The sequence below is a fragment of the Poecile atricapillus genome, chromosome Z (assembly GCF_030490865.1).
Source record: "Poecile atricapillus isolate bPoeAtr1 chromosome Z, bPoeAtr1.hap1, whole genome shotgun sequence".
Taxonomy (NCBI): domain Eukaryota; kingdom Metazoa; phylum Chordata; class Aves; order Passeriformes; family Paridae; genus Poecile; species Poecile atricapillus.
The window spans coordinates 11,422,671-11,449,095 of NC_081289.1; the positions used below are offsets into that span (position 1 = coordinate 11,422,671).

At 36.8% G+C, this 26,425-nt stretch overlaps 1 protein-coding gene across 2 annotated transcripts in view; it reads left to right on the top strand.

Annotated features, from left to right (window-relative positions):
• Positions 1–26,425, top strand: part of LOC131572977 (membrane-associated guanylate kinase, WW and PDZ domain-containing protein 2) — a 706,094-nt gene that overhangs the window by 399,729 nt on the left and 279,940 nt on the right. For both annotated transcript variants that reach the window (XM_058826448.1, XM_058826449.1), the window contains exon 3: positions 14,711–14,830. In XM_058826448.1, the coding sequence (XP_058682431.1) occupies positions 14,711–14,830 (120 nt within the window). The remainder of the gene's footprint in view (positions 1–14,710; positions 14,831–26,425) is intronic.

Below are 26,425 nucleotides of genomic sequence, written 5' to 3' on the forward strand. Positions count from 1 at the left end.
GTTCCTTCTGCAGATTGATGTGCAAACAATACAGATTTAGTGGATATGCAAGGGGGTGGATTTATGCAGTAATTATAACATTATGTAATTTATAATTATTATCTTTATTAGATGTAATTCAGCCAACCAATATAATTTTGATACACGCAAATAAAAATATAAAATATAAAAATATATAATAAAAATATACTTGCTGCCCTTAATAGCCTTAAACAAACACAGTGTATTGAAAACTCTTTTTTTCTATTGAGCTTTCTTCCTGTGGAGTTCAGCAGACATAAAACTCTGTTATTGCTGGATTGTTTTATTCTAGTTTCAGAAGTTGTTTATGGTAGCTAAAAGAAAAAAGGCTTTGATTCTCATAAATTTTCTTCCTCAAGGTCAACTGATGTAGCCACTAGTTCTTGACTAGTTTACAAAACCTAAAAAAAGTGTTATTAAATTTATTATTTTTTAATTCAGGGAGCCTTTTATACTGGAATTCAAATTAAATTTTTTGAAACACATTCTTTTAAAACAAAAATAAAACCAAGGAAACATTTTAAAAACAAGCAAAACAGTTAATAAATCAATGAATTTAGTGTTAAACTGTGGGGATTAGACATTAAAGTCACATCTTTGTGTGACCTGTATTTACTTGGTCACTGAAGATACCACACTATTTTTTCAAATGGTTGACAAAGATGCTCCACCACTGGTTCATTTATGTTTCCCGTGGGCTAATAGTTAGTTTTGTGTATAATAGTTAGTGGGCTAATAATAGTTTTGTCTGCATAATTTCTTGAGTTTCGTGCTTGTTTGTGGTAAACTAGTCCTGCAAAGTGGGATTTGAAGTTCTATCTGGTAACCCATCAGAGAAAGCTCATGATTTGAATGTTACTCCCTGTGAGCTGGTTCCACAGCTGTAGGGAAGTCCTGCTGAGTGACAAACCTCATGCTTGTTGGTAAATGAGGAGAAAAGTCACTTCCCACGGTGTAAATGACTTCTTCCTTCTGCTGAGCACGGTGGCACAAGAGTTGATGTTGGTGGTGTTGATGTGTTAATATGTGGCTGTTCCTATAAAAACTGCAGCAATGGCTTGTCCTTCCAGAGCTCACTGCTGTTCTCCTCTGGAGAAATAATTGTAGCACAGAATTAGCTGAGGTTTGGCAAGTCTGAATACAGCAGTATATCCTGATTGTACCAGGTGAGCACAGCAGTACTCATGTTTGAACAGCTTAGTGACAAATGTCATTTGCTGCAAAAACACAAGGAGAGAGCCTGAGCCAAATTAAACTCCCTGTCTTGGTGTTCACTGCATACCCATACCCATGGTAGCAAGGCAGCCCTGCAGTGTAAGTGTGGGGACACCACCTTTTCCTAGAAAGGAAAGGTATCCCAAAGGAGAAAACCTTCCCCACACATTATTTGAGATAAAAACCTGTTCAGCTAGAGAGACTAACCACTTCTCAAATAAGGAGAAGCTTGTCTGGCGTGACAATTCCTAGAACTGAAGTGTCTCAACTTGAGCCATACTTCATAACAAGCACATATTTGTGGATTTGACAAGTGCAGAGCAAGCTAAGGAGCAGGCAATGTATGTGTGCCATGTACACTACTTGAAGTAAATTGCCAAGTTATAAGTTCATCTGAATTTTTGCAGCTGTTGAATGCAGGGGCATTTTTACACACTGGGATGAAGGGACCACTGTATGAATTGCATGTGGTGCCAGAAAAAAAACAAAAACCCACCCAAATAAACAAAAAACAACCCAGAACAAATCAGGATTTGGATGAGAGAGATGGTTAAGGTCAAAAAGCAATAGTGTTATGCTACATAGGTGTACAGAGCTAAACTTTGAAGAAACAGAAATCCTAAGATGCTTAAAAGGAAAGGAAGAGTATCACTAAAAATACAGAATATCCATGTTCTCTGATATCTGGGGAGCTAGAATCACTGACCCACACATCTCAGGGAATTTGGTTTTCTAATACTAATTATTAGAACACAAATTCCTAAATAATAACTCATTGCATATAGAAAAATAATAGTAGGATAATTAGATCTGCCTCAGTTTGAGACAGGTGCTTTTAATTTGCTCAGTTATCATCAGTAGGAACAGATGCTAGTTTTTAGTAACTGTTTGGAGCTAAAATAACTGCTCTCTAGTAACTACTGAATTTAATGTTGCAAGACGGATTATTAGAATTCATATCAGAAGAGGAAGCTTTACTGTATACGAAAAGCATCAATTTTTTGTTATCCAACCACAGTAATGCTTGCTACTCACCAATAACTTTTCTTTAAGCTTTGTCAAATACAAGAAAAACATCAAGGTCACACCTGGGACTGAAATCCTTTAGGTTGTTCCAAGCACTTTTTTATTCAGACATAACATTTATGTTTTTCTGGAATAAGGATTTTATCCATTAGTTGGATCATGTAGTCCTTGTGAAACAACCTTCACCAGTGCAATAGCTACACCTCCAAAATAATTTCTGTTGAAGATAAGAATAGAAATCGGCTTCCTGCATTCAGAATTATGTGGCATTTATTTCCTCAATTTCACTGTATTTGACTCCTTTTGAAGTTAAATGTAAGCACTTTTTTTGTCTATCTTCAAAACAAGAATGAACATGATTTTTCAATTTATTTTAAAAAATTAAAGATAGTTGGAATATTTATGTTTACATCATGCACTTTAAGGTTTATGAGTATGCTATAAAATGATGACTTCTGTATAAATAATTTATTCTACTGTTTATCAAGGAGTGTTTTATATTATTTTTTTTTTATTAATGTGAGTTAAACTGAAAATAGTTTTTTTCCTAAAAACAGATGGAAAAAAAATCTGTTTCAAATAAATACTTGTGTTTTATGGGAAGTAATATTTTTAGTAAAAGTATTTTAGTATATAAACTAAGATGATTTCAAAATAATAGATTTATTTTCTGAATACCATGGTAGAAATGTTCCATGATACACTTATTGATATGAAAGAAGAATATATTTTTTTGCTCCTATTTTAAACTGGACTTGGTAGAACAGAAAAATAAAACACTGTGCTTCTTTGGAATTTACTGCATAAAGTCTTTGTTCAATGAAAACTTTATTCTCTATAAGGAACAGTGGAAGAAAAAGAGAAGGAAAAATATTTTTTTAGGCGTTGTTACCCAGATGACGTGAATAAACCAAGTTCTTCTGGATAGATCCCTTGGGGTGGATTAGAGTGAAAAGACACTGAATGATCTGTGTTTGTAAATATATATATATATAGGGATTACAGGGTTTATTTTAGAACAGTTTGGCTGTGTTTGGTTGCAAAAGAAAGTACCTATGTAGCCATTTTAGCTATTATTTTCTGTAGCAATAAAGCAATATGAAAGCATAGAAATATCACTTATGAAAATGTATAAGGGAAAATAAAGAAAGGTAAAGATAACCACCTACAGAGCTCACAATGAGACTTGTTTGTTGCAATGTAGTTTACCACTGATCAAAGTGATGGTCTTGATCTGTAGGGAGTGGGGGAATAAACCCCTGAAACACAAAGTCCCGTGGGTTAAAATAGGCTCAGGCTGGGTGGGGACACCCAGGTACCTTCGCCATGTGGAGGGAGAGTTTTACAGTCTCTTACCACACACCCTGGATCTGATACAGCACTTTTACATCGTGTGCAGGCATCTGGTGGAAGCCTGAGGAGTGGGTGTGGGGGCACTTTGGGGTCTGTGATGGTTTGTGGCACCTTTCGAGCCAGTAATGCCCCATCAGACCTTCCCTGGGGGAGTGGGGGCAGTTTTACCCTGAGCAGAGGACAGTGACCATTACAAAGAGCACCATGCCAGACCGCAGGGTTTGAGCCTCTCAGTCAGGGCTGCACATCTGCCCTCAGCAAATGAGTCTGTGGGCTTTGGCCTCCCCCACTGAACCCAGACAGAGCTGGTTTTCAGCACAGCTACTGAGAAAGGCTTCCTTTGTGGGTACATTCTTCTCCCTTCAGGCTTGTTCTCCTTAGTCTTGAGATAGCTGGACAATAATACCAGATTTATCTTGTCTCAAGTTTCCATCAGGTAGTTTAACTCACAGTCCATTTCCAGTCCTGGATGTGTCCTGGAAGGGATTTGGCTTGGGTGGTCACAGATAACAGTTTGCTAAAATGGACAGAGGTCATCCTTTGGTGATTTTAACAATGTTTAAGCATTCAAATATAACTTTTCAGCCTCTCACAGGGGTTCACATCATTATTGTCTATAGCCTACTTTTGCTCTTTGTACTGGAAAGCAAAGGATGTTTTGTCTTACTACAGAAACAGACAAGAAAACATGTGCTTGCTCTGCCAGTGTGCCCAAGAGGTGCAGCCTTCAACAGTCTGTAACCTTCAGATGAGAAATGTGCTGCCACAGGGACAGAGCAGTGCTGCCATGGGAAGCAGTCCCACAGCGTGACTTCTCCTTCTGCTCAAGGCCCTCCATGGCATGTGGTGGCATTCCACAGTTAGAAATGCTGTCTAGCACTGATGGGATCCCTATGGAGGGACTGGCATTCCCTGTGTCTCAGCAGAGCATTTGCTCTGCTGTCTGCATAGCAGTTGGCCACCGGGATTTCAGCAGGGAATCCGCTGGAAGTGTCGCACACAGTTCTGCACAACCACTCATTCTCTTCTTCGAACTTGTTCAGGAAAAATGACTGCAACGGTATCTGCTGTTACATCTGAGCATCTTTTTATCACCAAACCAAGGTCTGGTCCAGTGCCTGGTGATTGGTTCAGAGTTTTGGCTGTGTATATCAACTTTTGGGCTGAAAGCCAAGGAATGCAACCATTGGAACCAGTTACAAACAGGAAGATATGAAGATCAAGTAACGTGTAACTCTCTTCTACCATTCAGACATCTTTCATTGTAGTTTCTGAAAGTACTTTTTAATTCAGAAATGCCCTGGATTGGGTCTTGCTGGCATGCCTTGTGAACAGATACTGTTCAGAGGTGAACGAGAACATAAATCTGAAGAATATGGAGAGAGAATAGACATATCCGAAGTCTGCCACATTCTAAATAAGATTTTTTTTTTCATTCACACATATTAAGTAGTTGCCTATTTTAAGCATCAACTCCCTTCATTTTTCTGTTGGTTATCTGACCTGATACTCTTAAAATCCTTTTATGGCTTTATAGTATTTATTCATTATTGATTGTTCTGTATTATTTATTCTGTAAAATTTAAACAGCTGAAATGAGCTTGATTAAGAATACATGTGTGGATGGTTTCTATGGTAGCCTATTTCACAGTCCCTCTTTTAATGCCTCTCAAAGTAAGATGTAGATTTAGAAAATCCATTTTTAAATATTTCCAGAGATTTAATAGCAACAGCTAACAACTTCACAAATCCTTTCAAAATGTTCTATTAAATAGACACTCTACAGAGTGGCTGGGTTCCTATACATATATATATATATTTTAAAAATATTATGTTATATTTTATATAAAATATAAAAAGCAAATAAGAATATTAGTGGGCTTTTGAGTTGAAAAGTTATTATTGCAGGCATTGCAGAACCTTTCAAGGTACACTATGGTGTGTGCATGACTTAAGAGAGTTCTTCATGCCTATGTGGTAATAAGTACAAGCTGCAGAACAGAAGTCATCCATAACAATTTATAACATTAATAAAATCAAGAGGTAAAAAAGCAGGTTCTGTTTTTGATAGCAGAAATGTTGTCCTTTACACTGGAAGTGGTCTGATTCCATGATTTCTGGAGGTATATTTCAATGATGTGCAGTATAAATAGATGTTTTGGCATCACAGTTAAACTAATCATCCTAAACCTCAATAATATTTCCACTGATGATCCAATCTATAACCATCAGCAGGAATAACAAATTTGCTAATACTGGACAAAAATTTATCTGTATTATCTCACTGTATAGCAGAAATGCCCGTGCCAACTGACTACTATGCAAATAGTTCTCTAACTATATCATCTATTCTCTTGAAAAGCTTCAGAAATCAAGCATTTCCCAGCAAAGACTCTTCTAAAGACCATAAGAAACCTTTTTCTAATTAAGCTTTTCTAGTAGTAGAAAGCATTTTGCATGTAATTAGGTGAACTTTTATTTTGTTAGTAACATCAAAAGTTTCTGTCTGGATCTCATTAGCAGGCGATTTTTATAAATCTGTGTAGAAACATAAATGTTCACACATGTGTGAGTCTCTCATCATGATGTCCTAATGTATGTCTTCATTAGTTGGGTAGTTCTCTTGTGCACATATATTCATTTTCATGTAAAACCTATTCTTTATAGTTGTAGTAAAGATTTTGGGGGGTGTAAACAACTGCCATAGGAATCATGGTCTAAATGTACAAAGGAGGTAAAAGTTTGTCATCATGTTTTAGTTTATATCTTTACCTGAAGGAGTGAAAAATCAGGAAAGAAGAAAAGTGACTGTCTAAACTTGTACAAAAAAAAAATCTTGGACACTATTAATTATTTATTAGCTCAACAAGTTCCTAGTTAACTAAAATAAAACCCCAGACTTTGTACATCACGATCTACCACTCATTAATCATCAGATTTTCAGTTTTGTTCTCAAGTATTTCTTTATGGAAGGTGACTGCTTTCTTTCATATCTGTTTGGAAAGCTGATATGGAATTTTCATTTTTTAATAAGCATTAATGATATTGGGATATATTGCTGGGGTGTTTGCTAAGACATTAACAGATTTTATGAATAAAATCCTAGTGTCTTTTGGAGGTTCCTAATTTTTGTTGTAAAAAAAAGCAACCTACCAACCAATCGCACACAACAGAAAAACCTCTTGGGGCAATAAAGTGGAATACAAAATTATTCATAGCTGATTTTCCTTCATTTCATCTCTTCCACTTTTTGAGCATTGAAAATCAGATTCCTTTAGGGACTTGGCTAACCCCTGTAAGGCCTGTACTTCCAAATGCCAGAACAGCCAATTTCACAATTTGACATTTTCCAGGAATTATGAAGAGTATAGTTTAAATGTTTAAGATACCTGCATTAGCAACAGCTTTTGTGATTCTTTTTACTACTATTTTCTGCAGTTGTCCATGCTTAACTTTACACAAAGCATTCACACTTCCCTGTTATTAGTTTTTATCTTTGAAGTTTATTGTTATCTTGAAAACTACTATTGGCAAAGATAATAAAAAAGAAGTTATTTTATTTGCTCAAATGCTGTATTCGCCATGAAACTTGGATATGTTGTTAATACTGGGTCAGAGTTCTTCTCAAAGAAAGTACCCTGCAGACTTAATGAGAATTCACCAACTGCAGGGAAGTGACCCAACTGATGCCACAGTAACCAGCAATGTCACTTTCCCATGAAGAGGGAACACATATTGAGTCTGTGCCTAACACAGGACAAGAGCACAAAGTGCAAGTATCTGTCTCAGTGCACAGCTGTTGTGCTGCATTTCTTCTCTGGATTCTTCTCGTTGGTTCCAGTGGTCCTCTCATAACCAAATAAATAAACAAATATATAAGGTTCCTACTCACAGTCTTTAGCTACTGTCATTCACATCTCTCAGTTTTACTTTTCCGTTCAGCTCCAATATGACTTTATTTTACAGTGCATAAATTATCTTAAGGCTGTTCACTGTCTGTCACATTGCACGAAACCAAGAGAACAAATAGAAAACCCAGACTGTGTTTAATCGGAGGCTTCTGAATGCATATTGAATCTAAAAATAATTTTTAAAAAGATATTTCAAAGGATGTATACATCTGGAATCTAATAATCCTGTTAACCACCAGGCAGAAGCTTATCTAGCTTACCTAGTGCATGTGTCTCAAGTTTGGAAATAATGAAGATCTAAAGAACCATTCAAAGAATGCATATTCCATAAAGGACATGCTTATTTGCTCCTATGTGCATTTTAAATCTCAAATTCAGGAATTCATTGTTTCTGTTTTACACTATAAAATATAAAATATTTCTCCTAAGGATTATGTGGTGTTGTAGAACATGTGCACTAAAACCCACTGCATAGTCCCTTAAAATTGATTTTCAGTCTTATGTTTTCCTTCTTCAGAAAAAATCAAAATGTATCCAACCTCATGAATCCCAAATTGTAAAACTGTGAAAACCATGGGTGAGGCTTTTCTTTTTACGTGTATCTTTTGATATGAATCAAATTCTCAACCTAATTTCAGTGTACAGTAGATTGAGCCATGTAGTTCATCTGTTATTTCTGCTACTCTTAGTAGATGCTAATTATGCAAAGGGATTTCAAAACTTCCTTTTTAGTTCACATGAATTAAGCACCTAGACATAAAGCTTTTAGTTCTGTGATGAAGTATGGCTGTGTGCTTCTCACTTTGTACTAAAACTTGATCGGATAATCCAGGAGAGAGTAAAAACACACTGCTGCTTCAAAATAGCATCTGATATTTCCCTCTGCAAATTAATTATTAAAATTATCTGCTTTGCAAATAATGCTGCAGTCTCAGAGCTCAGCAGTTGCTAAATGCCTGCTTTCACAGAACGACTGTGTTTGGGAGGGACCTCTGGAGATCACCTTGTCCAATCTCCTGCTAAAGCAGATTCACCTACACCAGGTTGCAGATACTTGTGGCCAGGAAAGTTTGGAATATCTTCAGAAGAGGCTTCTCAACCTCTCTGGGCAGCCTGTTCCTCTGCTCTGTCTCCCTCACAGTAAAGAAGTTTTTCCTCATACTCAGATGGAACTTCCTGTGTTTCAGTCTGGGCCCATTGACCCTTGTCCTGTCACTGGGCAGCACTGAAAAAGTCAGACCCCACCCTCTTAAGACCTGCCCTTAAGATATTTGTATGCATTGATGAGATCCCCTCTTAGCTGTGTTCTTGCCTCACTGTAGAGCATTCAGTATCTTTGCTAAATTTGAATTAATTATAATCCAGATCTTCTTAACATATTTGCCAAATGTTAGTGCAATTTGAAACTATTACCCCTGAAAAACATTTTCAGGAATCTGGAATTCATTCCTTTGCTTCTGGAGTAATAGGAATACATCAGAGAAATTGTTAGTGTTGCACACTTGGAAAGGGGAAACACTTATTTTTCATGACAATTGGCAAGACGGGACTTAAGCCATTGTGGTTTATGTTGTTATTATGAGAATTGTCATAAATACTTGAAGCTTCTGGCTTTATAGTACATCTAAAATCACTTTACTTGAAAATTATGTTTATTATTCTCTTCAGCTGGAAATTCAGTAGATCAAGACAAGTGTGGTGCTTCTCTGCTTAATGCAGTTGGTAATTTGACAAGATAGGTATAATTTCCTATACATTTCAGCTCCTCACAATAATAATGCTCCAGTGTAATTTGGCAAACAAACAAAAGACCTAATTAAGTAGTGTTGAATTTTTCTAAGGCAAAGTGTACACAAGGTCATACCAAGGGCTTAGCTGAAGTTTATTAAAGATTAGCAGTCTGTTTCTGCAGGAGAGATCCCTCCAGCTACTGTAATATATGACAGCCTGGCGGACCATGTTCTACAACAAGCTGTTGTACAGAGCGGAGTTACGGAACAAATTCTCAGTAGAATTTCTAATAAAAGGGCTTCATATATTAAAGATATTTTTCTTCTTGCATTTTGTTACATTTGGAAGAGATAGGCAAAACAAGACATTATTTTCTACCATATATTTGGAAAATTACTCTAGAAGTAGGTCATTATGCAAAAAGGACTAGATTATTCCCGTGCTCTTAATTTACACTGTAATCCTTGTGGCAAAGACACACCTTTGCTTTTGAAATTACCTCATGCAGTAGGAACTAATCTGTGAATCCAAATATAAATCAGCTAAATATGCATGAAGATGTTTGGATAGTGTTGTGCAAGGTTTGCCCTTAACTTAGCAAAAAAAAAAAAAAAAAATAATAATTTAAATATTTATAACATGCCTGTAAGCTTGGAGCATTGAAACCTGTGAGCCCAGTCTGTGAGTTGGTATTGGGCCATACAGGGAGTAAGGCCCTTCTACTTTTCTGACCATCATATAGACTCTACAAAGACACAAAAATATTAACCTTGTGATGCTGCTAAAGCCTGTAGAGTACAGATTATTTACTGCAAGTAAATGAAATGTTCCTTAAGATATGTCTAAAGTACTGAGTGAATATTTCCCGTCATAGTTCTGGGAGTTTTAACTAATATTCATATTCCTATACTGACATATAAATAAATGAATTTGCCGTTTTTTCTTTTCCATAACTACATGGAGTTAGCAGAAAAAAAAATGCTGAGGGAGCACCTTTCCTGCTTTTGAAAGTAGCAGAGCTGGACAGAGACTGTGAAGATTCAGAGCCTCTAAATAGTAGAAATATGTTCAAAGATAGGCTGTGCACTTGACTCCCAAATAAGCATTAAAATGTTCAAATTATGTAACTTAATTCTGAGAATTAAAAGACATATAAATTCCAGTTGTTCTCCTACCTCTTCAAACTGGTGTGGAGCTTTCTAACCCTGAACTCTTCTAGAATCAATAATTCTATTATTTTTTACTAATAAAGGTAACCTGGACTGAACGCTACATGAACTCACCATTTTCTCAATCTGCACTAGAAGTCAACATAAAAGTTACCCTAATTTATTGTTCCCCAAGCTCATAAAAGCAGTATTTCAAAAATAGTTTATTGCTATTAAATTAACACACTTTTTTTTTTTTTTTTTTTTATAGAGGTAAAGATTTCTTATGTGTCTAAACACCTGCCCTCAGGTGTCTTAAACTCATTTAAAAGAAAAATACTCTTTCAGAGGCTATTTATGTAAACAGCACGTAATTCCTTTCCTGGAATATAGCACCATCTTACAACACACATGAGCATGGAAAGCCTGGACTCAAGTATGCCAAATTACCACAACTCCCCTGTAGAAGAGAAGAAACCAGCTGCAAAGAAAAGGGTCATTTTAAAACAGAATAATAGTAATAAAAATATATAGCACATATCTTAAATATCTCTAAATGCTACCAACTATCCATCTTGAAGCTGTAAGTCCAAACAAAATAATTGCTCAGTGAATGACCCATTTGGTGAATGATGCAAGTGGTCTTGAAGGTCAACACCAGTCCAGATTTCGTAGACCAAGGTACTGCAATTTCTAAATTACCTACAAGTTGTGTGGCAGCACTTGCATGACTGGACTGGTCATAGTTACTTTACCTTTTTTACTCTCATTTTGTGTCTTCAGCAGCACTAATAAATTGCATTTGTCAGAAATATGCATAGTGCAAATACGCCTTGTTTTTGGTCTTCAGAAAGATCTAAAAGTATAATATTCTTTCATTATGGAATTCAAAGGTAATTTTTTTATGGGTTACCTTGGTAACAAAATTATGAGTTCATTTTTCCATTTTGCATTGATAAAGGATAAATATAAGTAGTAACAACTGTGTCCTGTTAAAACTTGATGCTGCATAACAAAAGATATGTTTCTGTGGAAATATGAGGCTTGAAATTAGTCCTTTGTTTTAAGTCTTGAATCACCATAAGTTTTAGGCCTGCTTATCTGTCTATAGGAATATAGTAAAAGACAAAATCTATTAAGAAGTATACCTCTTAGTTAAAAGCAAGGAAAGAATTTCCCTGTGGTCTGTAAGATTCCAATATATAGATCTCAATGTTCAGACCTTGATGGGTGTTTTAGATGCTCCAGTAACCATGTCCAATTCTGTAAACATGCACATTGCAAAGTCCATGGTGCTTACAGAAAACTATTAAGGATGACAGAAGTATTATTAGCAACAACTCGGTTCCTCCAGGGTGAAAGAGTAAAAGAGGCAATAACCATTGATTATTCCATTAGCCAGGGAGTTGCTTTAACTATTTCCAAGATCTTAGGTCCTCCAGCCTGAGGGAATGAGAACAGATGCAGGAAGGAAATGGGACTCAGCAAGATTTTATCAAGAGCAAAAAAAATCTTCTGAGGATGGAAGCTGCTGTACCTGGGGAAAGAGTCACCCTGAATTCAAGCAGCAACAGATCATGGTTTGCTCCTTTCTCCCTTTTTTTGGGGGGGAAGTGACTACATGATTTTTTATAGGTCTGCAACCCTCAGTACACAATGTAGTGCAGGGCTCTTGGATCAGGCTCTCTGAATATTATAAAAGGCTGGAACCATCCAAGAGACAGTGTTACCTCCTGCTATGGTCTACGCAGATTAGACAGAATATTTAATTAATAATTAATTAATGCAAGACATATGCAAAAGATATCATATCTGTACCATATCTGAAAAAAACATTACTAAGTAATATAAGGGCAGAAAGATTAGGTTTTAAGCTTCCAGTTTAAGAGAGGGATTCAGAATCTGAAATTTAGCCCATTACAATTTTCTAGGCAAGTTGAACAAAGACTGTGATCAAAGTAGAGAAACACAGGGATAACCAAGTCTGTTGTTGGGCCTCCTTTGACACTTTGCCATAATCCATTATGCATGAAAGCTGAATATACATGTATTTAAAGCAAACTTGCATTAAATCTACATTAAAAAGTACATTAAATCTAAATAGCATAAAATCATTAAACATTTCAATTGTGAGGGAGCTCTTTATATCATCTGGTCCAAATTTTCACTCAAAGCAGGGCTAGCATTTTATGCAATTTGTATTTTTATTTTATTAATAAACTGGTAATCCAACCATGTCTACATGAAAAAATATTGAAGAAACAGTAATCTAGAGATACTCATTTAATATGCCAGCTTCCTCCCTGTGCTGTTTCTGGGTTTTCTAGCCTTCTGCTAGCCTTGATTTTCCAGTGTTTTGTGAGGAAGATACAGTTTCTGTCAATATTCTTTGACAGTGAAAAATTTCTCAGGACAGAGCATGCAGAACAAACATCTGATATCTGTGCTGTTAACAGAGCTCCCTGGAGCTCAGGGGCACAGAAGAATCCCTGTGCTTAGTTCTCACAAAGGGCCAGAGGTCAGATAATCCATGGGAGATAAATTCAGCATCCTTGTGGACAATCCAAGTGTCTGAGTGCTTTAACCATACCATCTCCAAACACAAGAGTAGCCACAGAATCGGTCAGGTTGGAGAGGACCACAGAGGGGCATCTGTTCCAACCTCCCTGCTCATGCAGGGTCATCCCAGAGCACATGGCCCAGGATTGCATCCAAATTGTTCTGGACTATCTCCATGAGGAAGGCTCCACAGCCTCTCTGGGAAACCTGTTCCAGTCATTGCACAGTGAAGAAATTCTTCCTGATACACCTTCCTGAAGATGGAACTTCTTGTGCATCAGACACTGCCTCATGTCCTAGTGGATGGCACCATTGAGCAGAGCCTGGCTTTTTCTTCTTAGCATCCTCTCTTTAGATATTTATACAGATTTATGAGGTCCCCTCTCTGCTTTCTTGAGGCTGGATAGGCCCAGCTGCCTCAGCCTTTACTCATCAGATTCTCAAGTCCCCCAGTCATCCTTGTTGCCCTCCATTGTACCCACATCAGGAGCTCCACATCTCTCTTGTACTGAGGAGCCCAGAGCTACACACAGTACTCCATATGGACAGAGTACTCCAGATAATAGTATGAGAATTCCCAGAAATTATCAGCCAGCTTTAATTGTAAATGTTGAGATGAGAAGAGAATTGGAAACAGAGAAAATGAGGGAAGGGTCTTATAGATTTATCAAAATATATTCCCCATGCTACGTACTAAAATATTATCTTGACAGGCTCATTCAGTCTTTGACATGGACTTCAGGCTGTATCTGAGGGAAAAAGGTCTCTATGACAGGCAATCAAGTTAATCTAACACTTTTATGTCTCTGTGTCTTCAAGTAAGAGAAGAGAGTTTGGACAGGCTTCTAGCCACTTCCCAATGTCAACAGTCTTTAAACCAAACCCTGCAAGTGCAATGCAATCAGTACAGTACAGTAAAATACAGTGCAGTAAAAAATTGATTAAGATGTTTCAAACACTTAGAGACTGAGGAGAACCTAAACCACTTCCATTTCCAAATGGAATTTTAAGACTTAGTGTTTACAGTCAAAGCAGTGATAGTCTGGCCACGATAAGCTGGACCATTAGGAAATCAGGTCAGTTTCAGATTCTTCCCTGCTAACATCCCAACTTCTGCTGGCTAAGCCAAGTCACTTGTCAGGCTGTGTGTAATATTATCTGTCAGCTTTTACAGAGTTCTGTCATCCAGAGATGACAATAGAGGCAATAACTAAATATAAACACCTTTGCAGTTTGACAGCATGGTTAGCAGGTGATTTTTATCCCACAGGCCCTGAAGCCTAACTATTTGTCAAGTCCACTTATGGCACTGAAACAAGCAATGTGAATATAACCCTTGCAGATTTACTTACAGAACTCTTATTTTGTGTTCTAAATAAATGTTCAAAATACCATGAAGCAGATTAATTGTAATTAATTGATTTTGGTTTGTGTTACCTCTGAATGCCTGATTCACTAAAGGTCTTTCTAGTAAGGTAAAAAGAACAACAATATGATAGTTTTTCATTAGTGAGAATAAATATGTATCCAAATAATATCTGGCATGATCTTAAACATACATCTCATATACCTCTGTCAGCTTCAGCAAATATAGCTAGATTGCTTTGAAAGGCATCCTCACCAGGAAGATGTGCTATGCAATGTATCGTGTAAATGGTTTACTTTGTGACTTATCCAAAGCTTTCAAAAAGATCATTCTGCATTTAGGCCATGTGCTTGACAGTGTGTCTTTCATCTTATCAATAGGCACCACAAGGCCACATAAGGAGGGGGAAGTCCCTGGTGTGGACTATATTTTCATCACTGTTGAAGATTTTATGGAATTGGAGAAAAGTGGTGCTCTCCTAGAAAGTGGAACATATGAAGGTAAGCTTTTACTGCTAAATCTGTATCATGTTTTCATTGTACAGCTTTCTAATTTGATGGAATTGCACTGGGATATCCTGTTACAAATGTGTCATTGCTACTGTTATCAGAAATTTGTAAAGAGCCATATGGCTATTACGAAAATATTTTCATTTGTAAAAGCTAAATGCAGATGGGTTCATTGTCATTTTAGTATATTGTAGTGGTTAAGAGAAACATGGTACTACATTGCATATACAGGACAGGAACACTAATCCTTTACACCAAATACTCAAAGACATTTCCACAGAATTTCTGCAAACAGCTGATTTTCTAACCTAGGACAAACACATTCTATAACAGAAGTCGGGTGTAAGGCTGACACTTTTCCTTTGCACGTGGGAACCTGCAATTATCCATCTATATCAGAAGTTGAAACCTCACTACTTAAGTAAAGGAGCAAGAATTTGCTATGTCATCTCTGTTTTATGGGATTTGTAAAGTTATTGAACTCATTAATTTTGTAAAATGGCAGTGGGATGGGGGCTGTCCTAATGGCTGTATTAGGAATGCCTGTCTGTGGGGCAAAGAGCCAGCAGCTTACTGCATGACTGCTTCCCAGGAGAACTGATGATTCATCTGATTTTAAACCTTTTCCAAAACACAGCTATCCTGGAAGTGAAACTGTTGTAAAGAGGTGGGCAGTTACATAGCTGGGTATTTTACTAAAACCAGAATAATGATACACTATTTTAAACCAGATGTTTCTTGCAAATACACTAGTATTTTAAACAACTGGGTAATAGATAGTGGTTTTTTACTGCAATATTCAGAATTAGAGGGAACGCCCTTGATAGGAAAAATATGACCTATATATACGGGAATACCTGGGAGAGTAGAGCCATTTTACAAAAATCAATCCCATATTTTCAACTTGTAGCAAAAAAGACAATGAAGACTTTTTTGTCCTGACTTTGTCCCTTCCAAGAAAAGCATCTGAAGCTGTTCACCCCAAAAAAATCATTAGCTGTGTTATAAATAGCAGCAAAGAAGGTAACTCTTTCCCACCTAATCAGCACAAAGTGCCCATTGTCCAGTAAATAAATTTTCATTAAGAGTTATATCAATACAGAACTTGTAACAAAGATTTCCATCAAAGAAGGTCAAATAAAGGAAAGTATGTCATCTTTCAGGTTTCTACTTTTTTCAACCACTGTCTGACACGTAATGGTACAAGTTACCTAAATGTTAATACAACACCAGAATTTTACTTTTATCACAGGTTAATTTAAAAACAAGCCTTTCTTGAAGTGTCTTTTTGTTACCTTAGGTGTTTGAAAGTAACATTAGAAGAGCTTAAATGGAGCACAAGTCTGTCATTGTTTGACCATGTAATTTCATTAGTTTGCAGCAAGTTTGTAGAGATTGAACTGCTACAGTAAATTAATTCACAGTGCTCTTCTGTCCCTCTAGGGGTACTGAGATGTGTCTTTTAATACCAGTTACCAGAGTTGAGTGGACAGCAAGGTGAAATATTGGTTGAGGAAGTCTGCATAACTCCTCAAACCAGCTGAGGACCCAGCTGAAGAGAGGTCCAAAGTTGTGACAGTGCAATGTCTGTCACGTCATTTGCTTATCACAGGTGGCAAGTTCACTGAAGCCAAGAAATCAGAAACTAAACATACAATTAACTATACTCAGCATACCAATTCTGCCTAAATCCTGTCTTTGAGTCCCTGGTTTTGTGATTACCAGATGCACATTCTGACAAAAAAACAGATATTATCTGCCTATGCCTTATGGCAAAAAATAGGTAACACATGAGAAAATTTAAATATTTTGCTGATGCTGTTTCTCCTGTTCCCATACAAAGTCCTTTGAACATGACCATACAAAGTTCCACCTCCAATTTCATGGTTAATTCTTGACTGAAGAGACTTCTCTGGGGAAGAATGTTGCTAAACATCCTGTCACAAGTTTTCCTGAGCACGTTAAGACTTTAATGATTTACTGATTAAAATTACACTAACCAGAGCAAAGAAATTTTCAGTTTCCCTCCTGAGGAGATGATTTTTGAATTCTTGCATAGATTAAGCAACTTATTTGAGCATACATACTCTGGTAGATGAATTTTATGCTCCTTATCAACACTGGTTATTAGATTTATGAACAAATCAACCTTCTTTTTAATAGTTCTTAGTGTTAATAGATTTTAGGTTTGAAGATTTCTTTATTCTTTTTTTTTGTTTTAAGAGAATCATTCTGTATTTAGCTAAGTTTATATGTAGTGTAGCTGAGTCAGTCTATGCTGATTATCTAAGTACAGCCACTGTGAACCAGTTCATCTCTACCAGAAAAATGTTTTAAAGAAGAGATTTCTCATTCAGTTGACAGAAAAATTCAGACTATGTGTGTTGGTTTTCATCAGTTTTTGACTAGGACATTTGTTTCAGTCAATTTACCTTCTAGTGTGTGAATTCCAAAGAGAATCAGGAACATCCAGGTAAGCCAGAGGAGGAGGAGGTCAAGTGCAGACTTACCTGACACTGAGTGTTTGTATTGTTCATTGTAGTACCTGGTATTGTTGGGAGGGGGATATTTTCTCATAGTAATGAAAAAACCAGTAAGAACCATCAGAAATGTTTTGTTCTATTGCAGTAAATAATAGTTGTGATTACAACCTGGACAGCATATAATCTAAAAGTGAAAGCAAGATATATTCTCAGAAAGGTAGAGTTGTACGGTTCTTTTTATTTTTTTTTCTTTGAACCACACTTTTTTTCTTTTTTTACTTTTTTTTTCTTAGTTTTAAAATAGATTTTTAAGTTATAAATTCTTTAGAATTAAAAATAGGATACTCTGTGACCTCCTTACTTCTATAGGCTTTGGATACACCTGCCTTTGTCCACTCCTTTTGTGACAACTGTGAATGACTGTCGTATTCCAAAGTGCTGTAGAAAAGCAACAGTATGTTCATGATAAAAACTCTACAAATCTCTTCTTTTAGCAGTTTTGCAAATGTGAAAATATTTCATTTCAGTAGGACTAAATGCATTATTATTTTGACCTTTTATACTTATTGCTTTCTGAGCAACTGCTGGTAAGAAAGCTGTCTTTATAGATATAATTATTCTAAGCATACATAATGTTACATAAACAGTTGCTGTGTTTTTCAGCTTACCTGTGGCTAAGTTCCCTGTCAATCTAGGACGTTATTCAATGCAGAACAAGAGGAAGAATACAAGAAGCAGTTCCACTCTCACTCAGATTAACAGTCAAAGTCATGTTAACTTCAGTGACATTGTCATTGAGTTTTGAATTTGTAATAAAATTATAAATTTTATTATGCACATTTATATCAAGTTAAAACGTATTATACACCAGCATGTTGCTATTTGAGGCAGGGGCTGCTTGCCTGAAGCACATCAAACATTTATTTCAAGGTTTTGTATAATAGCAAAACCAAATCCTAAAGGTTTCTCTTTGTTTGCTTTTCAGTAGAATTTCAATTTACTGTAGTGATTAAAGGAATTCTGAATTGGTTCAAAATGATAACTTCATTATCCAACACACTTATATAGATGACATAACTGTGGTTCTATAACCAGAGGGGGAGGTGTTCCTGTGCAGAATGAAAGCTATTGCCATGCAGAGTCATGTAACAAAGGAAGATGTGCCCCAGCAAAGTAATTTTCCACCTTCCCACATTCCTTTCCTTGTTTCTGGGATGAAGATCAAAGATGGTCCTTGAATTGACACAATGTGTCAATCTATAATATGCAGAATAGCAAAATCTGTGATGAACAGACAAATTGTGTGTCTGTGTATGTGTACAGTCTTTTACAACTTCTCTGGTAGGAGGTTTGGCTCAGCACACTGACGTCTCCCCAACGCATCAAAACTTGCATGGAGACCTCATGGATCACTGATATCAAATGTTGCTCCCATCTCATTAGATCAGCAAAATTCATAGCCAGTGCAGCATATCAGTAGAATTAAAATGTACTTGAACTGTATATTGCTTAAGAATGTCAACACTCATTAGCAGAAATCTAACAGCTTCAATATTTCCAAAACCCAGATATGTTAAGGCACATGATCAAAGGTTATATCAGGACATCATTGTGAAGTGTTAAAAATGTAAGAGTTTAAGTGCAATGCATGCTATGGGTAGAATTGTCTCTTAAAAGTGACATATGTAGTGGCAGTATCAGAAATAAAAAGAGATGTTCAGTGTATAAATACTGTAAGAAAAAGAAACATGATTGTTGGCAACCCATAAGGATAGAAATGTATTTAAAATACATTAAAGCAAGAGGTATTTTAGCAATGTAGAGGTCTATAACAAGTGAAAACATGAAAAAGCCTGTTCATAACTGTTAGATGTGGCAAAAATAAGAATATAAACTAATTTGACCAGTACACTTACCAATAATGTGCTAGGTAGAATTTTTTTCTGCCAAATTTTTGTTTTCCTCAGAAAATCTCCATAATAGTTGTTTTGTAAAAGACATCTTATTTGCTTTTAATATAATAGTCCTTGAATTTATTCCATGAAACACAATGATTTTAGTTATTGTGTCATTAATTTTGTCAAAATTTTATTATTTGTTTGATTGTTTGGAATTGTCTCAAAGTCATTCACTGGGGAAAATTCCAAGAACACTGAAGTTATTTAACCACTTACATAATCATGGACTTCCTTTAGCCCCACTGAATTCCATGGTAAATTTGCAGCTGACTTAAAGGAAAACAGAATTTCACCCCTGGTTTTTTTCACTGATGGAGTATTATTTGGCAGAACAGTAAGAGTTAGATGGGATTTCTCTAAAATTCCACAAATCTGCAATTATTCAGTCTTTAAGAAACAGGTTGGATACATCCCATGGGTGAAACCTTAGTGTTTCGTATTACTTCATTTTTCAAGGACAAAATTTCCAGTTGTAGGCACAGTTTTGAGGGGTCAGCATTATAATGAGCTCTGCTGGGGAAGAGAATGTGGGTCACAGCCGGTTTCTTGCCTGTGACTCTCCCAGTCTGGCACATAAGCAGCACTGGGAGGTGCTCTGATTCCATTCACCTGGAGACAGACCCCATACTGTCTCCTTAAGAACACCTTAAGTTTTACATAGGCTTTCATTTCTTCTCTCAAGCCAAATTTAGCCTAAATGATCGAAACCCTTCTGTTCAGCTAATGCACTTTCAATTAACATTTCATTTTAATATCTGTAAATTTTAAAAATGAGTTAAGGACTGTTCTGTGTAGGCAATGGAGATTTTAATTACTGCTTTGTGGTGAAAATGTTTTATAAAGAGCTGGTGTATGATTCCAGTAATTTTGATTCCATTCTTCCTTGAAAAAATTGTAAGGTATTCAAAAATTCCACCCACTTACTGTATGCAGTATTCCCTTGTGTGCAGGACATCCTGAGCACTCCACAGCAGATGGATACAAAGGAAATTAATCAACATAAAGATAATAAAATGCTACCCTCCTAAGACCTAAGTACAGTAGTTAATGAAATATTCTGATTTAAAATTGAAAACAAGGATTCATGAGGATAGATGCATAGGGATAAAAATAGTAGTCCTTCAAAAGCCGTGTCTTTTAACAGCAGAAGGTGTTTCCAAGGGCACAGAAAAATGAAGAGATACTTGATAGTAAAAATCATATTCCTGTTGGAAGTGCCTCTTTCACCCCTTTCATGAGAGGTAGATCTCATATTAATGTGATGTCAACATTTCAGCCCCATATTCAGAGAGCGTGTAACTGTGGGTATTGTGACATTTAGGTCAACAAATAGGAGAAGAAATCTTCAATACATTCAGTGACTTCTTGATCTAATTGGGTTCTTGCACTTGTTCTTTATTAGTAAGATTTTATGGGTTTTGTTGTGTTTCCTCTCTTACTCTTGGGAATAATCTTTATTATTTCATCAATAAATTTGAAATTCAAAGAACATAAATGGTCAGAAGCTCAAAAATGTAATGGCAGCAAATATATTAACACATATGAGGAATCCTGGCTATATTTTTTAATTCATTTGAAGTCATAAAACATCACATTTACTCATTTTTCTTAAAGTTTATTTAATTATTTTGTAATTTTCCCAGGGAAATGATAAGGAAAGAATCAAATTGAATACATACTATTTCTTCTTTGAAAAACAGCTGCTTTTAAAAATTACACTATTGCATTGTAAAGGGTGACTTTCATCATTTCTACAGTGCCTTTTTAAACCCTGGAAGGTGGGAGTAGCATTGCAGAATGTATACTTTATGTCTGTTCTGAGGCTGCATAAATTCTCATTATTTTGATAATTGTTATTCCTGGTGTGTGGTTAGCAACAAGCTTTATGGTTATAAGGTCCTGTCCTGTGTGGGTCCATGTCAGGTCATCATCCTCCACAGCACTGGTGGCACTGCTGGGAAGTTTACAGATACCAGGCTGCAGATCATGCCAGTAGGCAAATACTGTTATTTCATAAAAATGTAAGTATGGTCTGTTTTGATCTACTGCAAGAATGCAACTGATAAAAAAAGATAACATCCAGATGTACAGCATAATATATCATTAAAAAATGTCACCTGGGGGCCACGTGTCAGTATAGGTCAAGCCCACTCCCACAGGCATCCAGGAAACAGAAGCTTAAGCTTAAGGACTATGGTTTTATGCATGAAATTGGGAGAGTGGGGCCATCCAGCCTTTAGAGACAACATTCTCATCCAAAGATCTGATGGTTCCTTCATCCTGTGTAGTTCCAGAGAAATCCAAGAGCTCACTCTGTGGCTTCCCCACTGCTTCTAACGGGGTTCAGCTGGAAGAAAACCATCAGTCATCGGAATTGTCTCTGTCTCCAGGAGCATCTGTCAGCTCCATCCCCTGCCCAGCAGATAGCCATGGATACACTTGATCTGTCTGTGAGGCTGTGAGAGTGATGCACTTGACTGAGCTGTGGTGCAGTCAGCATCTCAGCTGAGCTCCCTGGCTGACAGCTGTGCTGCCAAGGTGGAGGCTTCTAGGAGGCCAGGGCACTTTCTGTGTAGACCAGGGTGCTGGCTGCTGCTCCTCCTGAGTCAATGTCCAGTGCTCCTTTCAATCACATGTGTCAGACACAAGGTCCCAGACTAAGCCACTGTCATGTGGGGTTTGGTAGAGCCCATAGTTCTGCTGGCTGGGGCTGTGTGGTTCAACAGAGGCTGCATGGATATTCAGTTCATCTGATTTGGGATTTGTTGAGATTCTGTGACTGCTACAAGCAGAATCTTATTCTCAGCTCAGAGTTGCTTCTGTTGCTATTGGCTGGTGATTTTCCCAAGAAAATCAGAGGGATGTATGCTCACCAACCAGACAACACACTTTGCTCATGTGTGTTCCCAGAATGTAGAGCAGGACCAGGTACAACAGAGCACAAATTATAGGGGTCTGAGTGCTCCGGAAACCCTGTCTGATCACTGAAACAGCTGTCAACATACTTTATTTTGTATCAAACCTAGATCAGCACCAAGAGGATCTCAGTTGCAGGGAAATCTAGAAAGAAATTTTGCCTTCATGACTTTTCCCAAGCTGGGTTGAGTATCAGCTCAGCCCTAGACCTCTGCCCTAATCTTTAGAATTCTGTGCAGTTACTACCAGAAAAGTATTAACAAACTGAAGTGTCCAGGAAAAAGTAATGCAAATTACCAGACAAGCTGTAGGGAATAAATTTAGAGAACTCATCAGATAGGACTTTGTTGAGTAATGACTGAGAAGCTCAGAGAATTTAAAAAGTGTGAACCCAATGGATGAGTAAAGATAATTCAAAGTTGGGCAAATAAGTAACCAGGGCTAATGTGATGAAGCTGGAAAAGATGAACATTTCAATTTAATATTGAGAAAAAAAATTCTCATACTGATGTGATTTAAAAGCTAAAATAACCTCCAGAGGTGTAGAGACAAGTTTCATCTCTTAGAAATTTTAAAGTAGTTATTAGCAAAAATATTCCTGCACTAGTAGAAGGATTAATTAAAGGCTGTATTGTATGCTTCAGTGTAGTATATATTAATGCTGTCTGTGTGACACATTAGGTTTTGATTGTGGGGTTTTTTTATAAAACAGGTCACAACCAGTTCATGTTTGCATTTCAGTTACGTTTCTAAGCGAACTTTGCCTGCAGTACATATTGTGTAGCTTTAGTTTAAGTGCTAACAGTGTTAGAAAAAAAACATCAAACTGACTTGATAAGCCGCATGAACCTGTAGGTATTACAAAAGATGTAAAATAATTTAACATTTAGATTTCAAATCATTATGATAAGCTCTGCAGAAATGTTTATCTACATTGCTCAGCTACAGAGATCTCCATTTTTCAGTACATTACTGGAAAGACATAATATTTGTTATATCCAGTTTATATGTATTGGTCATGTTGTTATATTTTTGTGAAGCTACTCTAGATTTTATGTCCTCTCGGATACTACACATTCATTATATTCCTCAATATTAAGCTTCATATCACCTTCCTGTATTAAATAGTATTTTGCTAAATGCCATAAACTGCAGTCTGAAGTCTGTTGGGGAGGTTCTTTTGAAAACAAGTGGAGAAAATCCTCTTTCTGTTTATCCCAATCTCAGAATTTTCCAAAAATATTGAAGCTGTTATATTTTCTAAACTCAAGGTATACTGAAACTTCCACAATAATTTTCTATTAACATCTTTCTATGAATCACAATCTTATTACTTTTTCTGAGTATGTTCCCTAAATCCTTCTTGCCTTCTTTGAAGACTAATAAGTGTCTTCTCCAGTCTTTGCTCTCCTGATCACAACTTTTCAAACATGATAGAGAATGGTCCCAGAGCAGCCACAAGCCAGTTTCCTGGCATTTTCAGATGCATCCTATCCAGTCCTATGAACTCACACATATCTTGCACATTAGCTGACCTAATTAGTATCTAATTTGATCCTTCTGTACCATGGTAGTGCCTGTCTCTGCCATCCTTTGGTCCTAAGCAAAGACCTGAATGTCCTGGGAGCAAGCAGCAGACTTTACCAGGCAATTAAGATATTGAGTCCTTCACACTTCCCAACCATTGATTATCCTTTCTACACTCTCCATCCCTTGGTCACACTGTCCCACGTTCTCCCCAGTCTTCCTTAGTTGCTGCTGTGGCTGTAGAAACCTCTCTTGTTGCTGTTGATGTGCTTCAGATATCTCAACTCCATGTTTTCTTTGGCCTTCCTAATTCTGCCCTGTGTATCCTGGAAAAAAATCTCTATTTCTCCTTGTTTGCCTGTCCATGCCTTCCTGACACATCTGTAGTAAGGAGTTTTCTGGGAGCAAAACTGATCCTTGAAGTATTCCCTTGTTTGTACAATGTTCTATAAAATCAGTATAAGGCTTCTCTATACTAGCAAGGATTGCAGTTTATGTATTTCTATTCATTCAGTAGAAATTGCTTTGCAGCAAGACACAAAAAAATTCCATTTTATGGCCTTGTAAGGAATTGTGTGGGGTTTTTTTAAATCTCAATTTGATTACTCTGTTTCAATAGCATGGTATTTATTGTGAGACTTTGCAGTCCTGCATGCAACCCAGGCCATGGTTGCTATGGTGGACTCCAGACAGGTGAAAAAAAGTGTGCATCTTTCTGCCTGCTGGCAGAAAATAAGACAGGAAGCATCCTGTCAGGATGACCTTAAAATAATGAAGGACTTTGAGAGAAGTAGGTTGTGCCAAGTGCAAAATAATGCAGTATGAGTGTGGGAAGAAGGCCTGGATTTGTATGGTTAATTGAAAAGAAGGATTCAGCTACTGATACAGCTTTTTCTGCAATAGAGTTACGTTGCTTCCCAAGTGAGCTAATTAAAGCAAGATAAAAGACCAAAAAAACCACAATCACTAAAAGAAATGTTTGTGTTTCAAAGCAAGGAGTTTCTGATTAAAAACAAAACAAAACAAAAAACCCTGAAGATATTAAAAACAAATGAACAAAACCTTTCAAGTGCAGGGAAATCTGTATATTTGGTTTATACTTTTTTCACAAATAATGTCTCTATGTTTTACCTTGTGTAAATTAAAACAGAAATAGAACTACAGGGGGTTTTGGCCAATGGAAGGTTCCCCTTGTATTTCCAAATAAAAAGTGGAGAAGCAATCAGAAATCAAGGTCAAAAATATTGCTAGAGAATTAAATATAAAGCACAGGTGATGACCTACATTTACAGTTATTTTATTTTGTGCATAGAGAAAAAAAAAATAGCCAAGGATATAGATTAAGATTTAAAAGATACTACTGATGCAGCAGAAAACCACTCCTGCATAAGGAAAGTTCACCACTACTGAAAGTGCAGTAGAGGCGCCTCAGTCTGCAAAATGAGTGGCTCTTCAGAGATTTGTGTTTCCAGACTCAGTTAAGAGTAAATCTAATCTGCTTCAGCCATCACCAGGAAGAGACAGGATACAAGGTAGCCATGGCAGGTTGATATTTGAAGTAGTTTAGAGGATCCTCCAGACTGCTGAAGATCAGAGGAATGCAAAAACAAAAATCTTGCTTTGATCTAAGTTCACCACCAAATTATGTTACATACTCTATCAATGAATTCAGGACTATGGGAGAAAAAGTCTACAATTTAAAAAACAACTTTTAAGGCCTTCTGAATTGCATAATGATGTGTCTGATAAGAATACTGAGCTTTCAAATTGGTGACTGGCAATCAAATACTTTTACTGTCAATGGGTAGACACATTTGTGGGGTCTTCCACAAATTGTGGGGAAATTATACTGTTGTTCTTCCTTCATGTTTTTTGCATATGAATGCTCTTTTCTAATAAGGTTTTAGGAGCTTTAGATTAAAGAATTGTTGCTATTTGTATTTATGTGGTGTCAGAGAACCCCAGGCATAGACTGTGAACCATTTGCTAGGTACTGAAGAGGCAAAGAAAAAATAGAGAAAGCCCTTTATTTTGTTAATTTATGAATATATATATATATATATATATATATGAAGGACAGCAGATGACATCAGTCAGTAGAGAAAACAGCTGAATGCCCAGCAGTGGATGTCCCTGGGCCAGTGCTTTGACTGCTGTCACAGCTGTATATTGGAACATTAGAGATGAAAGAAGTGAGAAAGAGGTAAATAAAGGTGCTGAAGAGGGAATAGGCACAAACAGAAACACATTACATCTGAATGTCATAAAAACACTTTTTACTGTGAAACTATTCAAGTGCTGGCACAGGTTGCCCAAGGAGATTTTAGAGTCTCCATCTTTGGAGATATTCAAAAGTCATCTGGCCATGGGCACCCTGCTCCGAGTGACCCTCCTTAAGCAATGGGGTTGGACAAAATGATCTCTGCAAGTCCCTTCCAACTTCATCTGCCTGAAGTTGGTGACATCATAGAGTGGCTATAAATAATTCTTCCTGAGGGCACATCAGGAGCAGCAGGAGATACAAAGAGATTTTGTAAGAGCGGGAGCTAACAAGAATAGAAAAGATAAAGCAAATGCTGAATTGAGTAAGGAGTTATGCAAGTGGGATAGAGGTGGGTGCTGTGATAAATAAAAGGCTGCTGGTAAATTAATCAAAAGCAGCAAAGTGTTTAAAAGGTAGGTAAATACAGTGAGGATTGAGC